We start from the raw sequence: 20575 nt of genomic DNA, 5'->3' as shown, positions 1-20575 counted from the left end.
CAGCAGGGAACTGGAGCTTGTGTATTTGGGGTTAAAGGGGGCGGGAATTATCTCGCCTTTTTCCATGGTCTTGGCTCTCCCTCTTGTGGACATCGGCTGAAAGCGCAGCTGGCTCCAGCCTCCCAGGCCAAAGAACGCTATTTGCAGCGACTGCAGTGAAGATCATTGTTATTCCATTTTTTAAAAAAGGCGCTTTCGCATTCTTATGAATGGATCTACAAGCCTCGATCCTAAAATGGAATTGTGCAGAGATCAGATCGGCTGCCATGGCAGCCGGTCTTGATCTGCAGGGAGAGCAGCCAAGCTGCAAAAACAGCAGCAGGATATTCATTCCTGGGAGGCCGGATCTGCTGCCCCTGGTGATCTTGCCGCCTGAGGCCGCCTCACCTTGCCTCATGGCTGAGCCGGCCCTGATCCTCATGGCCTGCTCATCCTTCGAGAGGCAGGACTCCTGGGTTGAAGGCTAAAGAGTGAGACCCACATCGGACTGGACACACCATCCCACCCGGAGGTGGCTGGTCATTGCTCAGCTCAGAGGCAAAGGCATTCTGCACGTGCTCCAGAGCCACTCACTCCTTCCTGCCCACATTCCAGGGCTGAGCCACGTCACAGGGGATTTGCTTACAAGAGTCAACAGACATTTGATCCTAAGCCTGGTGGCACTTGGAAAAATGCCTGCAGGTGATCAACAAACACACTGCAGGCAAAATGAGAGGACACCCCATAATAACCAGACCAGCTTCAGCAAGCTTGGGACATGCAAGCAAGCTATTGAGTGACACTGCATTCTTTTCACCTATCCGAAGAACAGTTCTGTGGAACTCAAAAGCTCGCACAGGACAAGCGCCACGCCGAGAATGGCACTCTCTTCTCACAGTGGCCAACCAGGCGCCAGTGGGAAAACTCGCACGCAGGACCCGAGCAGAAGAAGGCTTTCCTCTCCTGCCCTTTCCAGCAAGTGGTGTTCAGAAGCGTGCCTGCCTTAAAACCAGAGCCACACTCTCAGGCTGGTATCACATTTCTGAGCTGCTCAGTAGGAAGCTACACGAGAGGATTCCTTCTAAAACCCCTCCCCTTAGGTTTTGAATTTTATTGCGATAGTGGGCCATGCAAAGCGCTCTTCTGAACAATGCCTTTTATAGGGTAGGGGTTGATGGTTCGGGAGCCACTGGTTTAGCCTCAATTAAATATTTGGATAGAAATACCACCGGGGTAGCTCCCACTGTATACCCCATGCCCCCCCTATTATACTGCACTTCCTCCCCAGAGAATGCAGGGATCTTGGCTGCCTGCCACCCGCATCGCATTTCACCTCTGCCTAGAACCAAATTCCCATGCACAGCCTAACTGGAACCCAGAACCCAGGCGACCGGGCACTCCGCCATCAAGCCCTCTCAAGGCTCCCTTACCAGCTGGAGCAGGTGGTGGGACTGGGAGAAGAAACTAGCCTTTTTTTAAAAAGGGGGGGTCCCCCAAAGGCCATCCAGTCCACCCCCTTGCCCCATGCTAAAAGCCTTGGTGGTATTCTGCATATGGCAGGAGGGATGGTATAGGGTCAAGCAGAGGTGTGCGGCACAAAATGGAGGCAAGTTTAAGGGGAAGGGGGAATAATCCCCTCTTTAAAGGAAGTAGGCGTGAAAATACAGGGATGGCACTAACCCCCTTCCCAGGTGCTAAGCTTTGACCCCTGCAGGGGTGGGAGGGGAAAAGGAGGGGAAGTGCTCAGAGTGGTGGGGGAGAGAAATATAAGCCATCCCATAAGTGGTTCCAAAACACAAGCCCAGACATCCCTCAAGGCCCAACAATCAAGGGACTCCCATTTCAGATCAGCTTTTAAAGGGAAAGGAAGCCTTCCCCCCCCCCATAAGAGGTAGTGGCTCAGTGGTTAGAGCATCTTCCTCGCATGCATAAGATCCCAAATTCAATCTGCAGGCTGGACTAGATGACTCAAGGGTTCCCACCAGCCCTACAATTCTATGGATCCCGCCTAAAACCCTGACATGCTTCCTGCCGGCCAGCCAGTGTAAGGCAAGACTGAGCGAGATGATGGACCAAAGGTCTGAGTCAGTAGAACACAGCTTCGCGCATATACGTGTTCCATATGTTCTATCCGTTGCAGTTATTAAAAACAAGCAAGTTGGCCACCTCCCCACACCCTTCAGATCTGCAAGAAGGAAAGGCAAGTTTGATCCCCGTTTCATCTCTCCCCCTCCCCCCCACTCCGCCCTTGCACCGTCCGCCTCTGGCTCATCTTTTTGCACGGCTTCCCGCCAGCCCCGCCCTGTTCCCAAGGAAGAAAAAGGGAAATTGCCAAAGGCGCAGCCCGCCTTCGCCATCATCGCGGGGTCGGGGAAAGCGAAAGCCCCGCGCGCCCCTTGCTGGGGGTGGGGGAGACCCATGGGAGAGACCCGATTTCAGATCGCCCACTTTGCCCGGGTTGTGGGCGTCGTTCGGGCCACACTCGCGCCCCGTCTCTCCTACCTCGCAGGGTTGCTGGGAGGATCAAACGGAGGAGAGCTCCGCGCGCCCCCGTGAGGTCCTGCAAAGAAGGCGGGCTTGCAAACGCAGCCGATAAATACGCAAACAAACTTGCAAGTGGAAAACGAGGCGCCCTCGTGCTGCAAGGCAGGGGCAACACCCCCTGCGCCCTCTTACCTGGGGGTGGGCTGGCTGGCGTGCGCGCCCGCGGAGGAGAAGGAGGCTGGAGACCACTCTGCGCGCTCCCCGCGCGTCCCTTGGCCAAGCTGCTGTGCCCCCCGGGCGCCGGGACGAGCATCCTCCGTCCGCCCCCCTCCGCGGGCCGGCGGGAACTTTGCATCGGGCCGGGGAAAGAGGGAGGGACGGAGTCCGGGGCGGCTGCGCGCCCGCCCGCAGGAAAAGCGGGGGCTCCGCGCCTGGAAAAGTCCGCTCTCCGGTTGCGCAGTTCCATTTCCCCAACGCAAACACGCGCTCGGCGCCTCCGCCTGCCCCGCCCTCGCTCGTGTCAATTCTGTTCCCTGGGCAGGATCCGAGCGTCCCTCCGCCCTGCGCCCGCCCCTCTCCCTCTCCCGCCGCTCCTCCTCCCCCGGAGCCCGGGCCAGCCTCGCTCCCCGCGCGGAGAAGCAGAGAGGCGCCGCCGAGGCTCCCCGCCAGCGCGTAAAAGCGCACGAGGGGCTCCCGCTGGAAACGCAGCGGAGGGAAAGTTTCGTGGCCTGCAAGGGGAGGGGGAATTCAAGGCCAAAGTCCAACCCGGCTCGCCCTCTTCTCCAGGGGAGGAGGAGGAGGAGGCCGCCTCGTGCACGGAATGGGCGGAGGGGCACCCAGGGGTCATCCAGACCCACCCCGGACGAAGGAAAACCTGCCCCTTCCAGGAGGAGCAGGGTTCTCTCCTCCAGCATATACCCTCCCCAGAGACCCCCGGACAAAGCGCTGCCCCCCATCATCGTTGTATTTGCCCCACTGCCGCCCTCCCTCCCAGATCCTCCTTCTCAACTGGCCATTGCTCCCCAGTTGCTACTGGGACGCCCCCTCCTCCCCCCCGCACTTGTGCCTGCCAATGGAAAGGACATTTGGCTCCTCTCTGCCAGCCGTGTGTCATCATCAGAATGGTATTTCCTTCTCTCTTGGCCTGCTTGGCTCTTGGCACCACGGAGCGGCCCTTTCTCAGGAGCCCCACGCCCATCTCACAAACAGGCGGGCTCCAGTGAACTTGGCCCCCGCAGCGCCACAACCTCGAGGGCCCCAAAGAGCAGCTCTTCTGCCCCATCGCTGGCGTTTCCATACCCTACGTTTAAAAGACATCTCCTCCCTTTCCAAGAATCCTGCTGGGAGTTGCATCTCTGCAAGGCGTGTACTACAGTTCCCAGGCGCGGAGGGGGCACAGAGAATGTGCTTTCAGTGTTTGGTGTGGAGGCAGCCTAAAGTTTTGTCTGACCCAGAAGGTGATCTAATCCCCTGAGATGGGGATTTCCCGTGTCGAGTAGAGGACAGACACAAAGGAGACTGTAAACAAAATAGCTTTATTTTAATTTTACCTAAAACTGGGGGGTGGGGGGAGTCAGAGAAGCAAGGTTCCTTTGGAGAAAGGGGTGCATATATGGGGGGGTGTCTTCAAGTATCCAAACTCATCAGCAAGGCTGTGCCTCTTTTGATCCAATGGTCAGAGGGCATGGCTCCGGACCGCAGGTCGATGCCAATCACAAAGGAAGGGCGCCCGGCAGTGCCAGCCCGGTTGGGGTAGTAGTAGCAAGGGCAGGCGTACATCCCTAGAGACATTTATATATTTAGTCATTAGATTTATGCCCAGCTCACAGGGTGGCAAGCATATCCATACAAATGCAATTACAACGGTTGGAAACAACCTTCTAAATACCAGTTAAAAACCTACCCTAAACTTCTAAGTTCAGGACTTATTTTAATTCATTTATTAAATGTGTATACTGCCCTTCATCCAAAGATGTTTTTGTTTATGGTTTGTTTATTCCTTTATTTAATCAAAATCAATAAAAAAGACTTTTTTAAAAAAAAAGATGTCAGGGCAGTTGACAGCATAAAAATACAAGATAAAAATACAAAATACATCATAATAACATGAAGAAAAACAACACGAACCAATAACACCCCCTCCCAAAAACACATAGAGGATGTTAGTCAGCCAAAGGCCTGGTTAAAGAGGGACGTTTTTGCCTGGCACCTAAAGGTGTATAATAAGGGCACCAGGTGACAGTCCTTGGGGAGAGCATCCCACAACGGGGAGCCACTGCAGAAAAGGCCCTGTTCTCATGTAGATGGAGCTTTCTTAGGAACATAAGGAGAGTCTGGCTGCTGGATCAAGCCAAAAGAGGCCCATCTAGGCCGGCATCGTGTTCCCACAGTGGCCAAAGGGAAGTCTGCAATCAAGACAGGAGCACTCTCTCCTCTGGCTGCCTCCTCCCTCAAACTCTGGCTAAACGGGTCTGTTTTGACATTTCTCCTGAGTGTTAATATTGGGGGAGAGTGGGGCACCTCACCAGGGAGGGCATTCTGCAAATGGGAGGTTGCCATGGGTCCCCACCAACAGGAGCTTAAAGATACAGATAGGTAGCCGTGTTGGTCTGCCATAGTCAAAATAAAAAAATTCCTTCCATTAGCACCTTAAAGACCAACTAAGTTAGTTCTTGGTATGAGCTTTCGTGTGCATGCACACTTCTTCAGATACACTGAAACAGAAGTTGCCAGATCCTTCTATATAGTGAGAAGGTGGGGAGGGGTATTACTTTTCCTGTAAGACCTATTGCAGTCCTTAAGAGTTAAGAGTCGTTAAGAGTCGTCAACAGGCTCATCTCAGCTATCTGCCAATCTCCCATTCCCACCACCCTTCTGAGTAATACCCCTCCCCACCTTCTCACTATATAGAAGGAGCTGGCAACTTCTGTTTCAGTGTATCTGAAGAAGTGTGCATGCACACGAAAGCTCATACCAAGAATTAACTTAGTTGGTCTTTAAGGTGCTACTGGAAGGAATTTTTTTATTTTGACTAGGTGCTTAAAGAGGCTCCATAGTCGGGGATGGAGATAACCCTGGAGAGACAAACACTGCCAACTTTGGCCTCTGACCTGGTGCCGTCCAGCTGCCTTGGAGGACAAAGTTGTGGTCTTGAAAGAGCCAGAGGGCGCCAGCTTGGCAAAGGCTGGAGCAGGCGGTAACAGAGCAAGGGGGGCGAGGAGTCTGAGGCAGCCTACGGCAGCTTCCTCGCACCCATGGGTGACCCGTGGCCCACCCTCCGCGAGACCCACCTTTGCCGCTCTTCTTCTTGTTCTCCACGGGCTTGAAGTGGATGGTAGGGATGGGGCAGACCAGCTGCATGGGCTCCGCATCCATCAGGCAGGAGTTCTTCTTGTCCCAGCCAGCGCCCTCCAGGTAGAGACCTCGCACCCACACCCCTTCCTAAGAGAGGAGAGGGAGACCACGCAGGGCTGGCTCAGGGGGTCCTAGGCTCCTGAACTCCCCCACCCCACCCCTGGCAACGTATGCCCTGCGAGAGGCACATACCTTGGGCGGGTAGACAAGGTTGTTGTCATCCACAGTGGAGACAATGAACTCCCAGGAGAGCGTGTCCACAGAGATCTGAAAGGGATCAGGACGAGGAGGGAGCCACGTGAGATGCTTCTGCAGCCCAGGGGTCTCTCCCCCTAAGCCAGCCTTTCTCCATCTTAAGTCCCCGGCTGTTGTTGGACTACAACCCCCATCATCTCTCTCTTTTTTAAAAAAATATATTTATTAAAGTTTTTAAAATATAACAATAGAAATGGGGGGGGGAACAAAATACAACATAAAAATTAAAAAACAAACAATTTTCCATAACATATCTTCCTTACGCTTATTTCCCCAGACCTCCTCATACCTCCCTTCTTTGTATTCCACTTCAATTTGTTAGTTCAGCAAATCCTTACCATTAAGCTTTAACCCATTTGTAAACTTTTTTTCTTTCATATCTGCATTACAGCTGGAAACCCCTTAGTTTCTTTCCAACATTCTTCTAACATTCATCAATTTTACAATATTTCTGTAGATAGTCCTTAAATTTCTTCCAATCTTCCTCCGCCAACTCTTCTCCCTGGTCTCAGATTCTGCCAGTCATTTCTGCCAATTCCATGTAGTCAATCACCTTCATCTGCCATTCTTCCAGAGTACAACCCCCATCATCTCTAGCTCGCAGGACCAGCGGTCAGGGATGATGGGAGTTGTAGTCCAACAACAAATGGGGACTTAAGATGGAGGAAGGCTGGCTTAGGAGGAGACCCCTGGCTCTCGAGCCACAGAGACCCACTTCCCCTCCCAAAGAACACCCTCCCTGCAGAGCAGTCCTCGCTGCCAGGCCCTCGCTTCTCCTTCCAGGCCCGGTCTCCCCATCCCTTTCAGGCAATGTCCAAAGACACACACAGACCCTTCCAGGCCTCCTGCTGGGCCCAAATATCTCTCTCTCCCCCCCCAGCCACCACCCTCTCGTCACCCACCACCTACGTTGTTCAGGCGTGCAGCGGCTTGCAAGACGGCCGTCAGGAACCCCGTCGGGAAGGTGAAGCCCGAGAGCCAGAAGAGCACGGGAGGGTGGGCAGTGGTGGCCCAGCGGGTAAACTGGTCCACGCGCTGGCCCAGGTCCCGGGTCCAGGCGGCCAGCGGCTTCTGAGATGGGTAGGCCTGCAGGAGGAGGGAGAAGGCCAGGAGCTGGGAGGCAAAGCGGGACACGCCAGCCAGTCCCCCCCCCCCAAAAAAAACAGCCTCCACCTTGGGAAAGAGGTGCTGCCGGCCCCAACCCACAAAAAGGGGCATGCGTGTATCCCCCTTTGCTCTCCAGCAACTCGGGAAGGAGAAAACCGCTATTTCGCTGGGGAATCTTTTACTTTGGAAGAAGCCGTTTTTGAAATATCTTCGTTCAGAAGAGGCTTCTGAATTATGCATTTCTCCCTAATGGGAAATCTCTGCTTCAGATGTGGGGTGAAGGCAGGAGAGAGGATGCGGGGAGGAGGGAGGTAGAAACCTGGTGGGTCCCACAAGGAATTCCAGAAACACCTCTCTCCTGAAATCTCTGTTACCCCTGGGTAAAAGAGGTTCAAAATATGTTCACAAGCAAAACAACAGGTGTTTCTACCTACAAGGCGCCAGGGTGCTCTCTCCTCGAGGGAGACGAGCAGCTTGGAGCCTCCGGATCACACCCTCCTCCTTCCTGCTCCTTCAGGGACCCCGGGTCCCCCACCTTCACAGAAAGGGGGGGAAGCACCAGGAACCGCCCCCTTCCCCCCAGTGCCTTACCCTCTCCCACATGGGGGGGACGCGGGCGTCGAAGATGCAGTTGAAGATCTCCTCGAGGTCCGTAGACATGACCACCAGGCCCTGAATGCCCTTCTCCAGCTCCACCAGGGAGGCACTACGGCAGAGGACAAGAGATGCTGAGGTGAGCACCAGAAATGGACTGGGGGCTGCTGAGGCCTGGCCTGCCCCGTCCCCCCGGGCACTCACTTGATGACCTGCAGCAAGGAGTTGTACCGCTGAATCTCCTGCAGCAAGACCACGTTGAGCGGGGAGGGGTCCCCAGACAGCACCTTGCAGGTGCCTTCGTAGTCGATCTCCTCCGGGATCTTGCTGCGCACGTCTGCTGAAAGCTCCAGCACCTGGAGAGGGGGAGAAGGGACAGAGAGAAGAGGTACCGTATTTTTCGCTCTATAGGACGCACTTTTTCCCCTCCAAAAATGAAGGGGAAATGTGTGTGCGTCCTATGGGGCGAATGCAGGCTTTCGCTGAAGCCTGGAGAGCGAGAGGGGTCGGTGCGCACCGACCCCTTGGGCTTCCCTGCCCCAGCCCTGCGGCTAAAAAGGAACCAAGACAGCGAGCGGGATCCATCCTGCTCGCTGTCTTGGCTTCTGCCAAAGCCATGCGCAGCCTCTCCCGGCTGGAGATGTTGTGCATGGCTAAAGAGGAAGCCAAGACAGCCAGCAGGATGGATCCCGATGGCTGTCTTTGCTTCTTTGCTCTTTGGGGCTGGGGGCGGAAATATTTTTTTTTCTTTATCCCCCCCCCCCAAAAAAAACTAGGTGTGCCCTATGGTCCGGTGCGCCCTACAGAGTGAAAAATATGGTTTGCAGGGCACCGGCAGGGAGGTGGCTGGTGGTTTTCCAGGAACCACCACCTGCTCCCCGAGATTGTTCACAATCCAGTTCTGCAGGGGCCCCGACATTCGGGAAAGGAGACGAAATGTGCTCCGACAGACCCAAGAAACGAGGGAACTGCCAGGGGATTGTGCCCTGCTCTTTGGTACCACTGCACCAGGGCTCAACCTCAGAAGGACTGTTCTGAGACGAGAGTGCCCCTGAGCATGCGCCGAGTCTGCTCTCATCGCCACAAAGCGGACCTTCGGAGGGTGCCTCCTGGGATCCAGGAAGTTCAAATAAGGAGCTGTGAGGGCCTTTCACAAGTGTGAGACACTGGCTGCTTGCCTGCCACAGAAAGGCCAGCTCAGGAGGGCTGCCCAGGACGCCAGAGCAGTGCACGCTGTGATAGGAATATTATGGTCTTAGATATATGGTAATGTTCATAACTGCACGTACATAGATCAGCACAGGAAGATCGACCTGAAGCCATTTTATTCCTAAACTGAGCAAATGTTTTCTCTGCATGGTCAAAGTGGAAAAGCCTCCCCATTGTCTTTTCCTTCACAAATCCTGTCTTAAGGGTATGTCTGTGTTTGAATAGGGTGTGAGCCTGTGACCTGGCTCAGGAACGAAGTATTTATCACTACACAAGACTGGCCAGGCTCCCCAGGCAATCCAATCAAGTAACCTGCCAGACAGGAGATAAACAACATTCAAATTTCTGTTTAGACCGCCTTTTCTGTGATGTAGGTGTGATGTATCTGAGGGGTGGTCTTAGGTTACACCCCTTCTGTGATGTATGTATGATGTTTCTGGGGGTGGTCTTGATCTACAGGGTGGCAATTTCAAAAGTCTTTATAAGGCCTTGCACGCCATTTTTCTGGGTCCCTCCTCTCTCCTGCGTGTGAAGGGAGCACCCTGTTGCAACAGATCAATGAAGATCAGGCTTACTAGCTGCTTTGCTTCTCAATATTCTCTGGTTGGCCTCTGTTATTCTCTCCTACCAATAGGGAACCTATGTAAGGACTCTATATGGGCTCTTGGATACCCCATAAGGGAAAAGGGCAATTTTTGTTTACAACAACACTTCGCCCCGTGGATGCCCATCCTCCCTGGGTACCTTGTCCTCGCGGCTCTGCCCAGCCACTCCGGTGGGCGTGGTCTGGGGCTGCAGGGAAAGCAGCGTTTCGAAGAGCGTCCTGGCTTCGGTGATCTGGGAGGCCACGTCAGCGTTGGGGTGCTGGCCAAAGGCTTCCGGCGGGTCCATGCCAGGCAACAGGCTGATGTATTCCTTGTAAGAGGCGATGTTGCCATCCTTGGGGATTAAGTAGGTGTCGAGCACGGAGAGCCTGCAGGGGGAGGGAGGCCAGCCAGCCGGCTTGCTCAGGCAAAGGTTTCCTCCTGCATCAGGGGACATCTCTGTCCCGACAAGCGTGCCGATCCCAGCTTTCCCAGCACACAACCTCTCCCCGCCATCCCAGGCACCAGCTCACTTGTAGAAGGGGGCAGCCACACTTTGCTCGCAGAAATAGTCATTGATGTAGGTGGTGAGGAGGCGTCGGTCCCAGTCGTCCGTCACGTGGCCCCCGTAATTGACCCCAGCGATCAGGTACTTGAGGGCGTCCCAGGGGGTCTCCTCGTACTCATCCAGGTACAAGCTCAGGAGGTTCTCTGACACCTGGCAGGGAAGGAAGAGTCACAGGTGACAAGGGAGTGGGCCGAGGGAGCACCTGCCGTAGCCACCTGGACTGGGGTGTACAAGGGCGCGGTTCCCCAGTACAGACTGGCTTATCCACACCGCCCCTCGTTCTGCTGCTTCTGCCACCCTCCTGGGGAAAAACTACTCTTCGGTGCTCAATCACAGTTAACAGGAATATGGGTTTTTCCCAGATTGCCATTTGTTCTGATGTATCACTAAAGAGCAGCTTTTCCCTTCCCAGGAGCTCACTCCCTTGGAAGGGAGCAGGGCAAGGGGGAAACTCCTTGTACCCATGCTTAGAAGGCATGGGCCAAGTGGGAAATTGCCAGGACTTGTGCTTTCTACTTGTGCACACCACATGCGGAAGTGTGGATGAGCCCTGTATTTATATTTATGTACCGTATTTTTTTGCTCTCTAAGACTCACATTTCCCCTCCTAAAAAGTAAGGGGAAATGTGTGTGCGTCTTATGGAGCGAATGCAGGCTGCGCAGCTATCACAGAAGCCAGAACAGCAAGAGGGATCGCTGCTTTCACTGCGCAGCGATCCCTCTTGCTGTTCTGGCTTCTGAGATTCAGAATATTTTTTTCTTGTTTTCCTCCTCCAAAAACTAGGTGCGTCTTGTAGTCTGGTGCGTCTTATAGAGCGAAAAGTACGGTATATATAATTGAGATCAATAATTGCAGTCACCTGCGTATGAAAGCTATGTACATTTTACAATTTTTTATGTGCTGTAAGCTGCTCAGGCTAGGTATAAATAATAAAATAACCAAATTATCATCAGCCCAGAGGCCCAGCTGTGGTTCCCTCTTTCTCAGCAGGCGGCCCTACGGGATGCTTGGGGACCACTGCCAAGCCGATCATCAAGAACTCGCCCATTCGCCAGCATCCGTCTAAAGCCCTTGTGGCCAAACCTTCTTACAGTCCTACACGCCTCTGCAACTCACGATTGTGCCCCATGTTCCAAAGGCAGAATGGATAAGGGTGAAAGGACTGTTGTGAGTGAGCCCCAGGGGCATGGAGCATGTTGGTGTAATGTGAACACATTTGGATGTTCTGAGATAAGGGTGCCAGGTGCACTGGGGTTACCATAGCAACACCAGCAAGGTCATGTGCATGACTGGCTGAATCGCTCATCCTCCCACTGGTTCAGGAATGTAGAGACAGGTATAATCGTCTCTGGGGCATTGCTTTCATTATGTGAAGTCCTGTCCCGAGGCTATCGTGTTTGCTGTCGGGGTCAGACTGAATCTGTGAGACAGGGGAAGAGGATGTGTGTAACCAAGTTACAGGGAACCAGGCAGAGGGCCTTCTCGGTGGTGGCACCTGCCCTGTGGAACGCCCTCCCACCAGATGTCAAAGAGAACAACAACTACCAGACTTTTAGACGACATCTGAAGGCAGCCCTGTTTTGGGAAGCTTTTAATGTTTGATGCATTACTGTATTTTGATATTGTGTTGGAAGCCGCCCAGAGTGGCTGGGGAAAGATAGGCGGAGTATAAGTAATAAATTATTATTATTATTATTATTATTATTATTATTATTATTATTATTATTATTATACACAGCAGCATTAGCCAGCATGGTGCTAGTGTTAGTGGATCTCTCTGTAACGACCAGCAGTACTGTATATAATAGATAGCAGTGTTTAATGGAGCTTTCCCCTTATCTGGGGACTCTGGAAGAAGCTGTTCTGCTGGGAGAAAGAAATCTCTGGACTCGGCTGGAGTGCTGCAGACTTTGCTGCTACATGACACGAGTCGAGGTGTGGCGAGCTGCCAACTAACTTCCACGAGTCGCCGACAGGGCAGGTGGCACTCCCGGGCACTTCAGGCCACAGGGAGGGCTCGGCCGCAGTTTGTTCTGGGGTTTTCTGAGCATACACGGGAGCCTGGTGGACTGGCCCGTCAGAGCCCAGAGAAGGAAGGCGCAGACAGGCTCCCCTCCAGAACCCACCCTTTTCCTGGTCTCCCGATCCCTCCCAAACCCTTTTCCACCTCACGCCACCTCGAAATCCGAGTCGTTGAAGCCGTAGACGATGTTCCAGCCCAGCTGCAGGAACTTCTTCCGCTCCAGCAGGATGCTGTGGAAGAAGCAGAGGGCGAAGAGCAGCTTCTTGTACTTGGAGGGCTTTGTGCAGCGGTTGAACTGGGGCTCCGTGATGAGCTGGTAGAGGCGCTTCATGTTGGCTTTCAGGCCCTGTCAAATGGAGGAGAAGAGGTGCAGGCTCGCGACTGACCTTGCAGGGGGCATCAAGGGACCAGGAGGGGGTGGCAGGGGCAGCAATGGTCTTGGCCTGTTTTCTGTGACTTGTCTCCCCTGTTTGAGCACTAGCGCTTTTTTTTTTATTAAATATTTATTAAGGTTTAACATAAAACATAAGTTTACACAAAACATAGGTTTGCACAATAGGGTTTACAAAAATCATAAGTTTAAAATATAAGAAAAATTTAAAAAAACTTAACAATAGGAGGAGGCAGGTTTAGTCGTTGTCTGAGGACTATTCCTGCCTCCGGGTCTGGTCCTGACCGGATGGATACTAGAATCAGCAAGGGATACCCACATGACCTGAAGGTGCTGCTGTGCAATGCCAGGTCAATGATTCATAAGACCACTGCCATCCATGACGTGATCGTGGATGGAGGACTTGACCTGGCATGTGTAACAGAGACTTGGTTGGATGAAGCAGATGGGCCTGTCCTTGCTGCCGCTTGCCCACCAGGTTTCTCTTACGCACAGCAACCCAGGTCATGTGGGCGGGGAGGGGGGGTTGCAGTGATTTTCAGGAAGTCATTAGCTTGCACCAGGCATCCTATTGGGAAGACCCAGTTTTCTGAGTGCATGTTCTGGAAGTTGGCCAATAGGGGCAGTACAGGATTCCTTTTGGTGTACCGACCTCCCCGCTGCACCAAGGATTCCCTGCCCGAGCTGCTTCAGGTCGTGGCGGATGTTCTCCTGGAGACACCTAGCTTGGTCGTCCTAGGGGATTTTAACATCCATGCCGACATGACCTTACAAGGGGCCGCTCGGGACTTCGTGGAAAGCATGGCATCCATGGGGCTGTCCCTGAATAAGTCTGGCCCAACCCATAGCCGTGGACATGCCTTGGACCTGGTGTTTACCTCTATGGATGTTGGTGATCTGACACTAAGTAAAAGCGAAACGAAAGAAGTGCCATGGTCAGATCACTTCCTGGTGCAACTGGACTTCTCTGCGACCCATCCCCTCTGCAGGGAGGTGGGACCAATTCGGATGGTCTGCCCCCGCCACTTAATGGATCCAAATGGTTTCCAGAGAGTGGTAGGGGATGCTTTATCCCATGTTGATGGCCTTTCAGCTGATTCCCTGGTGGCCCGCTGGAATGTGGAGTTAACCAGGGCTATTGACTGTTTGGCTCCGAAGCGCCCTCTCCGATTGCATGGAGCCCGGACAGCCCCGTGGTTTTCCACGGATCTGAGGGCAATGAAACAATCGTTGAGACGGCTAGAGCGCCGGTGGCGGATAACTCATTCCGAATCTGACCGGACACAGGTTAGAGCTCAACGTCGAGCCTACCAAGTGGCGATAGCGACGGCGAAGAAGAATTTCTTCACCGCCTCTATTGCATCTGCAGAAAACAGCAGCAGGAGACTTTTTCAGGTGGTTCACAATTTAGCGGAACCACCTGCAACATCGGGGCCCAGTACGGGCCACATGTTCTCCTGCAATGATTTTGCAAAGTTTTTTGCAGATAAAATTGCTCAGATTCGGGAAGAAGTAGACTCCACCGTGGGAGCAGGACCGGGGCGGGAGAGTGCTAGAGTTCTGTCTAGTCAAGTTGAGTGGGATCAATTTCAATCTGTTACCTCCGAGGATGTGGACAGGCTGCTTGGAAGAGTGAAACCAACCACCTGTCTCCTGGATCCTTGCCCATCCTGGCTTATAAAAGCTAGCCGGGAAGGACTGGGCGATGGGCTTCGTGGGGTGGTGAATGCTTCCCTCCGTGAGGGAGCCTTCCCAGACCCGCTGAAAGAGGCGGTTATTAAACCGCTTCTTAAAAAACCATCTTTAGATGCGGCCACGATGGCCAACTATCGCCCAGTCTCAAATCTTCCATTCCTGGGCAAGGTGATTGAGCGAGCGGTTGCCGAACAACTCCAGGCACGCCTGGAAGAAGCGGACCATTTGGATCCCTTCCAGTCGGGATTCAGGCCTCATCATGGGACTGAAACTGCCTTGGTCGCACTGGTTGATGATCTCCGGCGGGCTAGGGACAAAGGTGAGAGCTGTTTCCTAGTTCTGCTGGATCTCTCAGCGGCATTTGATACCATCGACCATAGCATCCTTCTGGACCGTCTTGAGGGGCTGGGAGCTGGGGGCACTGTTATACAGTGGTTCCGCTCCTTCCTCCTGGGCCGTGTTCAGAAAGTGGTGTGGGGGATGAGTGTTCAGACCCCTGGGCTCTCACTTGTGGGGTGCCTCAGGGTTCTGTCCTCTCCCCCATGCTTTTCAACATTTACATGCAGCCGCTGGGAGAGATCATCAGGAGGTTTGGGCTGGGTGTTCATCAGTATGCGGATGATACCCAGCTCTACCTCTCTTTTAAATCAGAACCAGTGAAGGCGGTGAAGGTCCTGCGTGAGTGTCTGGAGGCGGTTGGAAGATGGATGGCGGCTAACAGATTGAGGTTGAATCCTGACAAGAAAGAAGTACTGTTTTTGGGGGACAGGAGGCGGGCAGGTGTGGAGGATTCCCTGGTCCTGAATGGGGTAACTGTGCCCCTGAAGGACCAGGTGCGCAGCCTGGGAGTCATTTTGGACTCACAGCTGTCCATGGAGGCACAGGTTAAATCTGTGTCCAGAGCAGCTGTTTACCAGCTCCATCTGGTACGTAGGCTGAGACCCTATCTGCCTGCGGACTGTCTCGCCAGAGTGGTGCATGCTCTGGTTATCTCCCGCTTGGACTACTGCAATGCACTCTACGTGGGGCTACCTTTGAAGGTGACTCGGAAACTACAATTAATCCAGAATGCGGCAGCTAGACTGGTGACTGGGGGCGGCCGCCGAGACCATATAACACCGGTCTTGAAAGACCTACATTGGCTCCCAGTACGTTTCCGAGCACAATTCAAAGTGTTGGTGCTGACCTTTAAAGCCCTAAACGGCCTCGGTCCAGTATACCTGAAGGAGCGTCTCCACCCCCATCATTCTGCCCGGACGCTGAGGTCCAGCGCCGAGGGCCTTCTGGCGGTTCCCTCATTGCGAGAAGCAAAGCTACAGGGAACCAGGCAGAGGGCCTTCTCGGTAGTGGCGCCTGCCTTGTGGAACGCCCTTCCAGCGGATGTCAAAACGATAAACAACTACCTGACATTCAGAAGACATCTTAAGGCAGCCCTGTTCAGGGAAGTTTTTAACGTGTGATATTTTACTGTATTTTTGGTTTTTATGGAAGCCGCCCAGAGTGGCTGGGGACACCCAGCCAGATGGGCGGGGTATAAATAATATATTATTATTATTATTATTATTATTATTATTATTATTATTATTATAGGTTAAGATATTGAGTAAAGATAAATGATAGAGGGTAAGGATTTGCTGAAAGGACTTTTAAACGGGAATACAAAAGGGGAGGTGTGAGGAGGTCAAAGAAATAAGGAAACGAGCTGAAAGATTATTGAAAGATGGATTTTATTCTAAATTTCATTTTTTCTTTTTCTATTTAGCTACTATCTTCTCTTTCTTGTCTAGATATCTTTTCTATGTGATTTTTTTTCCTTTCTTTCTTTTTAGGTTGTTGAGCACTAGCGCTTTGGACTGATGATCCAGAACCAGCCATGTTGATTAAGAGGCTGTTTCATAACCTGTTTTGGTTGCCTGGACTCCAGGAATGCAGGGAATTTTCTTAGGAAATGGAGGGGGGGAAGGAAAACTGGTCATGGCTCTTGGGAGGGCTGCAGAGGAAGGCAGAGGCCTGAGAGAATGGTCTGGCTTCTCTGCTCTGCGCTTCCAGGGGAGCCACGTTGGGCCTAAGGCTGTGGGTTCTGGCTGCTACAACATACACGCAGGAAAGGCTGCAGCGCTCGGGACTTTTTAGTTCAGAGAAAAGGCGAGGGAGAGGCGACATGTTAGAAATTTGTAACATAGCATGGAGAGAGTGTATAGAGAAAAGTTTTTCTCCCTCTCTCTCTTAAGGCTAGGACTTGTGGACATGCAAAGAAGCCGAATTTTGGAAGATTAAGGTCTGCTTTTAAAAAGTATTTCTTCGTGCTGTGAATAGTTAAACTATGGAACTCAGTGATGGCCAGCAAAGCTTTATTATTATTATTATTATTATTATTATTATTATTATTATTATTATTATTATTAAAATACTTTTTATTGCTTTTTTGTAACAACAACAAATAAAATAAATACTCTTACATTCAAAAATTTGTATGTCTTCTTATTTACCCTGCGCCTTATTGCGCCCGGACTTCCTTCCATCCCTTCAACGGTTTTCATGTCTCAAATCTTTTCTTACAGTTTCTCATTTACACTTCACCCACATCACAAGATTTACATTAATCCTGCTACAGTTTTTAAATTCTTTCAATTCCTCCGTATATATTCAACAAATTTACTCCAACCCTTTTCGAACTTTGCTTCTTTTTGATTCCGAATCTTATAAGTCAATCTCGCCAATTCTATGTGTTCAAACAATTTTGTCCGGATGGCTGGCAAAGCTTTAAAGGGGGCTCAAACAAAGTCATGGAGGAGAGGGCTTTCAAGGGCTCCTAGCCCGTGAGGTCTATGGTCTGCCTCCACAGTCAGAAACAACAATGCTTCTGAATACCAGCTGCTGGAAACCACAGGAGGGGAGAGGGCTCCTGTGTTCGAATCCTGATTGAGGGTTTGCCTTTGGGGCATCTGATTGGCTACTGTGAGGAGCCTGGACTAGATGACTGGCTCTTGTTGTGTACTTAAACCAGGCATAGGCAAACTCGGCCCTCCAGATGTTTTGAGACTACAATTCCCATCATCCCTGACCACTGGTCCTGCTAGCTAGGGATAATAATAATATTAATAATAATTTATTATTTATACCCCGCCTATCTGGCCGGGTTTCCCCAGCCACTCTGGGCGGCTTCCAACACAATATTAAAATACAGTAATGCATCAGATATTAAAAGCTTCCCTAAACAGGGCTGCCTTCAGATGTTGTCTAAAAGTCTGGTAGTTGTTGTTCTGTTTGACATCTGGTGGGAGGGCGTTCCACAGGGCGGGTGCCACCACCGAGAAGACCCTGTCCCTGGTTCCCTGTAACTTGGCTTCTCGCAGCGAGGGAACCGCCAGAAGGCCCTCGGCGCTGGACCACCCCCAGCTGAATGATGGGGGTGGAGACGCTCCTTCAGGTATACTGGACCGAAGATGATGAGACTTGTAGGCCAAAAACATCTGGAGGGCCAAGTTTGCCTATGCTTGACTTAAACACACACACACTTTCCCCCAGTTCTTCCTCAAACTATATATTTGCTCTATAATGCAGGGGGGAACCCACTCTGGAAGAATGGCAAATGAAGGTGATGGATTACATGGAACTGGCAGAAATGACTGGCAGAATCCGGGACCAGGGAGAAGAGTCGGTGGAAGAAGATTGGAAGAAATTTAAAGATTATTTGCAGAAACACTGTAAAATTAAGGAAACTTAAAGAGACGTTGGAGGGAAAATAAGTGGTATTGGTTAAAAGTTTTTTTTTAAGTGTATGTAAGCATAGATTGTTAATATTTAGAAATATATATTTACAATAGGTGACGAAGTAGAGTTATGAAAAAGGACAGAGGGTAAGGATTTGCTGAAAGGACTTTTTAAATGGGAGTACAAAAGGGGAGGTGTGGGGGGGGTCAAAGAACTAAGGTGATGAGATAAAGGTGATTGAAGGATGGAATTAACTTTAAACTTTAATTTTTTATGTTTGTTTTTCTTTTTATCTATATCTAATCATTCTTTTGCTTTTATGTCTCCTTTTATTTTTCTTTAAATTGTTAGCTGTGTGAACTGTATTTTATAATTTTATGTGTGTTTTAAAAAATCTTAATAAGTATTATTTAAATATATATATATATATATATATATATATATATATATATATATATATATATAAATAAAATGCGGGGGGGGGGGAACGACCTGACGTGAAGTTGCCAATCTGGAGTAAGGCAGAGGGGAACTTTTAACTTGACCCAAGAGGAGAAGGAAGCCTGTGGCTTTCGTAGGGCTGGGCTGGGGGGCCTTGGATGTGGGGGCCCCCTGGGGAACAGGTGGTGGGAGGAGGAAATGACGAAAGAGCCCCCCGCTGCCACCCCTTCTGGCCACCTGGCTCTTTTGCTCTCACCGTGGGGGGCTCTGTGGTCATCTTGATCCCGGCCTGCAAGATGGAGATGGGGAAGTCCGGGTGGGGGCTGGAGCTGAGCCACAGGCGGAAGGAGGGGTGTGGCTCCTCCACCTGCAGCTGCTCCACCAACTTGTCCAGCTGGGGCATCCAGGAGAGAGAGAGGTGGCAGTTGGCCAGGAAGACCCAGTTGCCTGCCAAGAAGAAGAAGAGAAGAGTTTGGATTTGATATCCCGCCTTTCACTCCCTTTAAGGAGTCTCAAAGCGGCTAACATTCTCCTTTCCCTTCCTCCCCCACAACAAACACTCTGCAAGGTGAGTGGGGCTGAGAGACTTCACAGAAGTGTGACTGGCCCAAGGTCACCCAGCAGCTGCAGGTGGAGGAGCGGGGAATCGAACCCGGTTCCCCAGATTTCGAGTCTACCGCTCTTAACCACTACACCACACTGGCTCTCAGAAAGCCAGGTTAGAGGGTGGGGAGGCCCCACATCTGCTTGGCGGGGGGCAGGGGGGCTGCCAAGGCCTGAGCTGAGCAGGATCTATGAAGGAAGACTTAGGGAAATAATAATAATACTACTACTAATAATAATTTTTATTTATATCCCTGCCCTCCGCAGCCAAGGCCGGGCTCAGGGTGGCTAACAAGCAATAATAAAAACAAGTTGAATGAATACAACTTAAAAACAAGATTAAAATACAACATTAAAATATTGAAACATTAAAATAATAAAATGTTAAAATGCAGCCTCATCACAGGAGGAGAAGGAAAAAGAAAGGGGGGGAGGGAATCAAATTGGCTCCAAGCCAAAGGCCAGGCGGAACAACTCTGTCTTACAGGCCCTGCGGAAAGAAATCAGATCCCACAGGGCCCTGGTCTCATGAGGCAGAGCGTTCCACCACATTGGGGCCAGTGCTGAAAAGGCCCTGGCTCTGGTTGAAGCTAATCTAACTTCCTTGGGGCCCGGGACCTCTAGGGTGTTGCTATTTATGGACCTTGAGGCTCTCCGTGGGGCATACCGGGAGCAGGAATGCCCCCCCCCCACGTAAGCTAGATTTGCCCCCAGAGCAGCCGTTCCACTCCAGAAGTTTTTGGACTACAACTCCCGTCCTCGCTGGCCATGATGGGAGCCCCAGAAGACCTGGAGACTGGCCACAGACGTTCCCCATCTCTGCTCCAGAGATCTGAAGGGGTTGGGTGGACGCAGCAGGTTCGCCCGCTGGGAGCTGGACCCACCTTGGTGCACGCCATCTTTGATCATGCGGGTGGCGATGGGCGCCTGGCCCTGGCCCAGCGAGAGGGCTTGGAAGTGCTGCGCCATGCCCGACTGCTCGGCCAGCTGGAGCAGGGAGGAGGTGGGGTCGACGCCAGGGGACAGCACGAAGATCAGAGGGGTCTTGGTCGTGGAGTCATCCACCACCTGCGTCCAGAGATGGGAAGAGAAGGACAAAATGAGGAGGAAAATCATTCTAGGATGAAGCTGATTGACTGTATGGGACTGGCAGAAATGACTGGCAGAATCCGTGACCAGGGAGAAGAGTCGGCAGAAGAAGACTGGAAAAAATTCAAGGACTATTTACAAAAATATTGTAAAATTAAGGAATGCTGAATGATGTTTGATTTAAATTAAGTGGTTTCTAGCTGTAATGGCAAAAGGAATTTGATAAAATGGTTTCTTTTATTTAAAGTTATAATACTTTAAGATGTGGAAGAGAAAATAAGGTTTCCTATTTTTTCTTTTCAAGCTGTAATGCTTTGAGACAAGGATTTGCTGTATAAATAATTTGAACTGGATATACAAGAAGGGGAGGTATGAGGAGGTCGGGGAAATCTATGTGTTTTTTGTGGTTTTTATGTTTGCTTTTTTCTTTTTGTTTGTAATAATTGGAAATTCTAATATATATATTTATTTTTTTTAAAAGGAA

At 51.4% G+C, this 20575-nt stretch overlaps 2 protein-coding genes across 3 annotated transcripts in view; both read right to left on the bottom strand.

Moving 5' to 3' along the window:
• Positions 1-3038, bottom strand: part of KDM6B (lysine demethylase 6B) — a 103377-nt gene extending 100339 nt beyond the window's left edge. For both annotated transcript variants that reach the window (XM_083472453.1, XM_083472458.1), the window contains exon 1: positions 2656-3038. The gene's annotated coding sequence lies outside the window, so the exon portion shown is untranslated. The remainder of the gene's footprint in view (positions 1-2655) is intronic.
• A 941-nt stretch (positions 3039-3979) lies between these two features.
• Positions 3980-20575, bottom strand: part of DNAH2 (dynein axonemal heavy chain 2) — a 150159-nt gene continuing 133563 nt past the window's right edge. Inside the window, exons 78-88 of the mRNA XM_083472428.1 lie at positions 19887-20070; positions 18656-18846; positions 12313-12504; positions 10100-10284; positions 9727-9955; positions 7978-8129; positions 7771-7885; positions 6982-7158; positions 6010-6084; positions 5754-5904; positions 3980-4244 (exon numbers count right to left, since the gene is read on the bottom strand). Of these exons, the coding sequence (XP_083328554.1) occupies positions 4090-4244; positions 5754-5904; positions 6010-6084; positions 6982-7158; positions 7771-7885; positions 7978-8129; positions 9727-9955; positions 10100-10284; positions 12313-12504; positions 18656-18846; positions 19887-20070 (1806 nt within the window). The 3' untranslated portion in view covers positions 3980-4089. The remainder of the gene's footprint in view (positions 4245-5753; positions 5905-6009; positions 6085-6981; positions 7159-7770; positions 7886-7977; positions 8130-9726; positions 9956-10099; positions 10285-12312; positions 12505-18655; positions 18847-19886; positions 20071-20575) is intronic.

The sequence above is a fragment of the Podarcis liolepis genome (genome assembly GCF_965112155.1).
Source record: "Podarcis liolepis genome assembly, chromosome: 13".
Classification (NCBI taxonomy): domain Eukaryota; kingdom Metazoa; phylum Chordata; class Lepidosauria; order Squamata; family Lacertidae; genus Podarcis; species Podarcis liolepis.
Note: the sequence above shows the minus strand (reverse complement) of the source record. Positions and strands in the feature narration are given on the sequence as shown.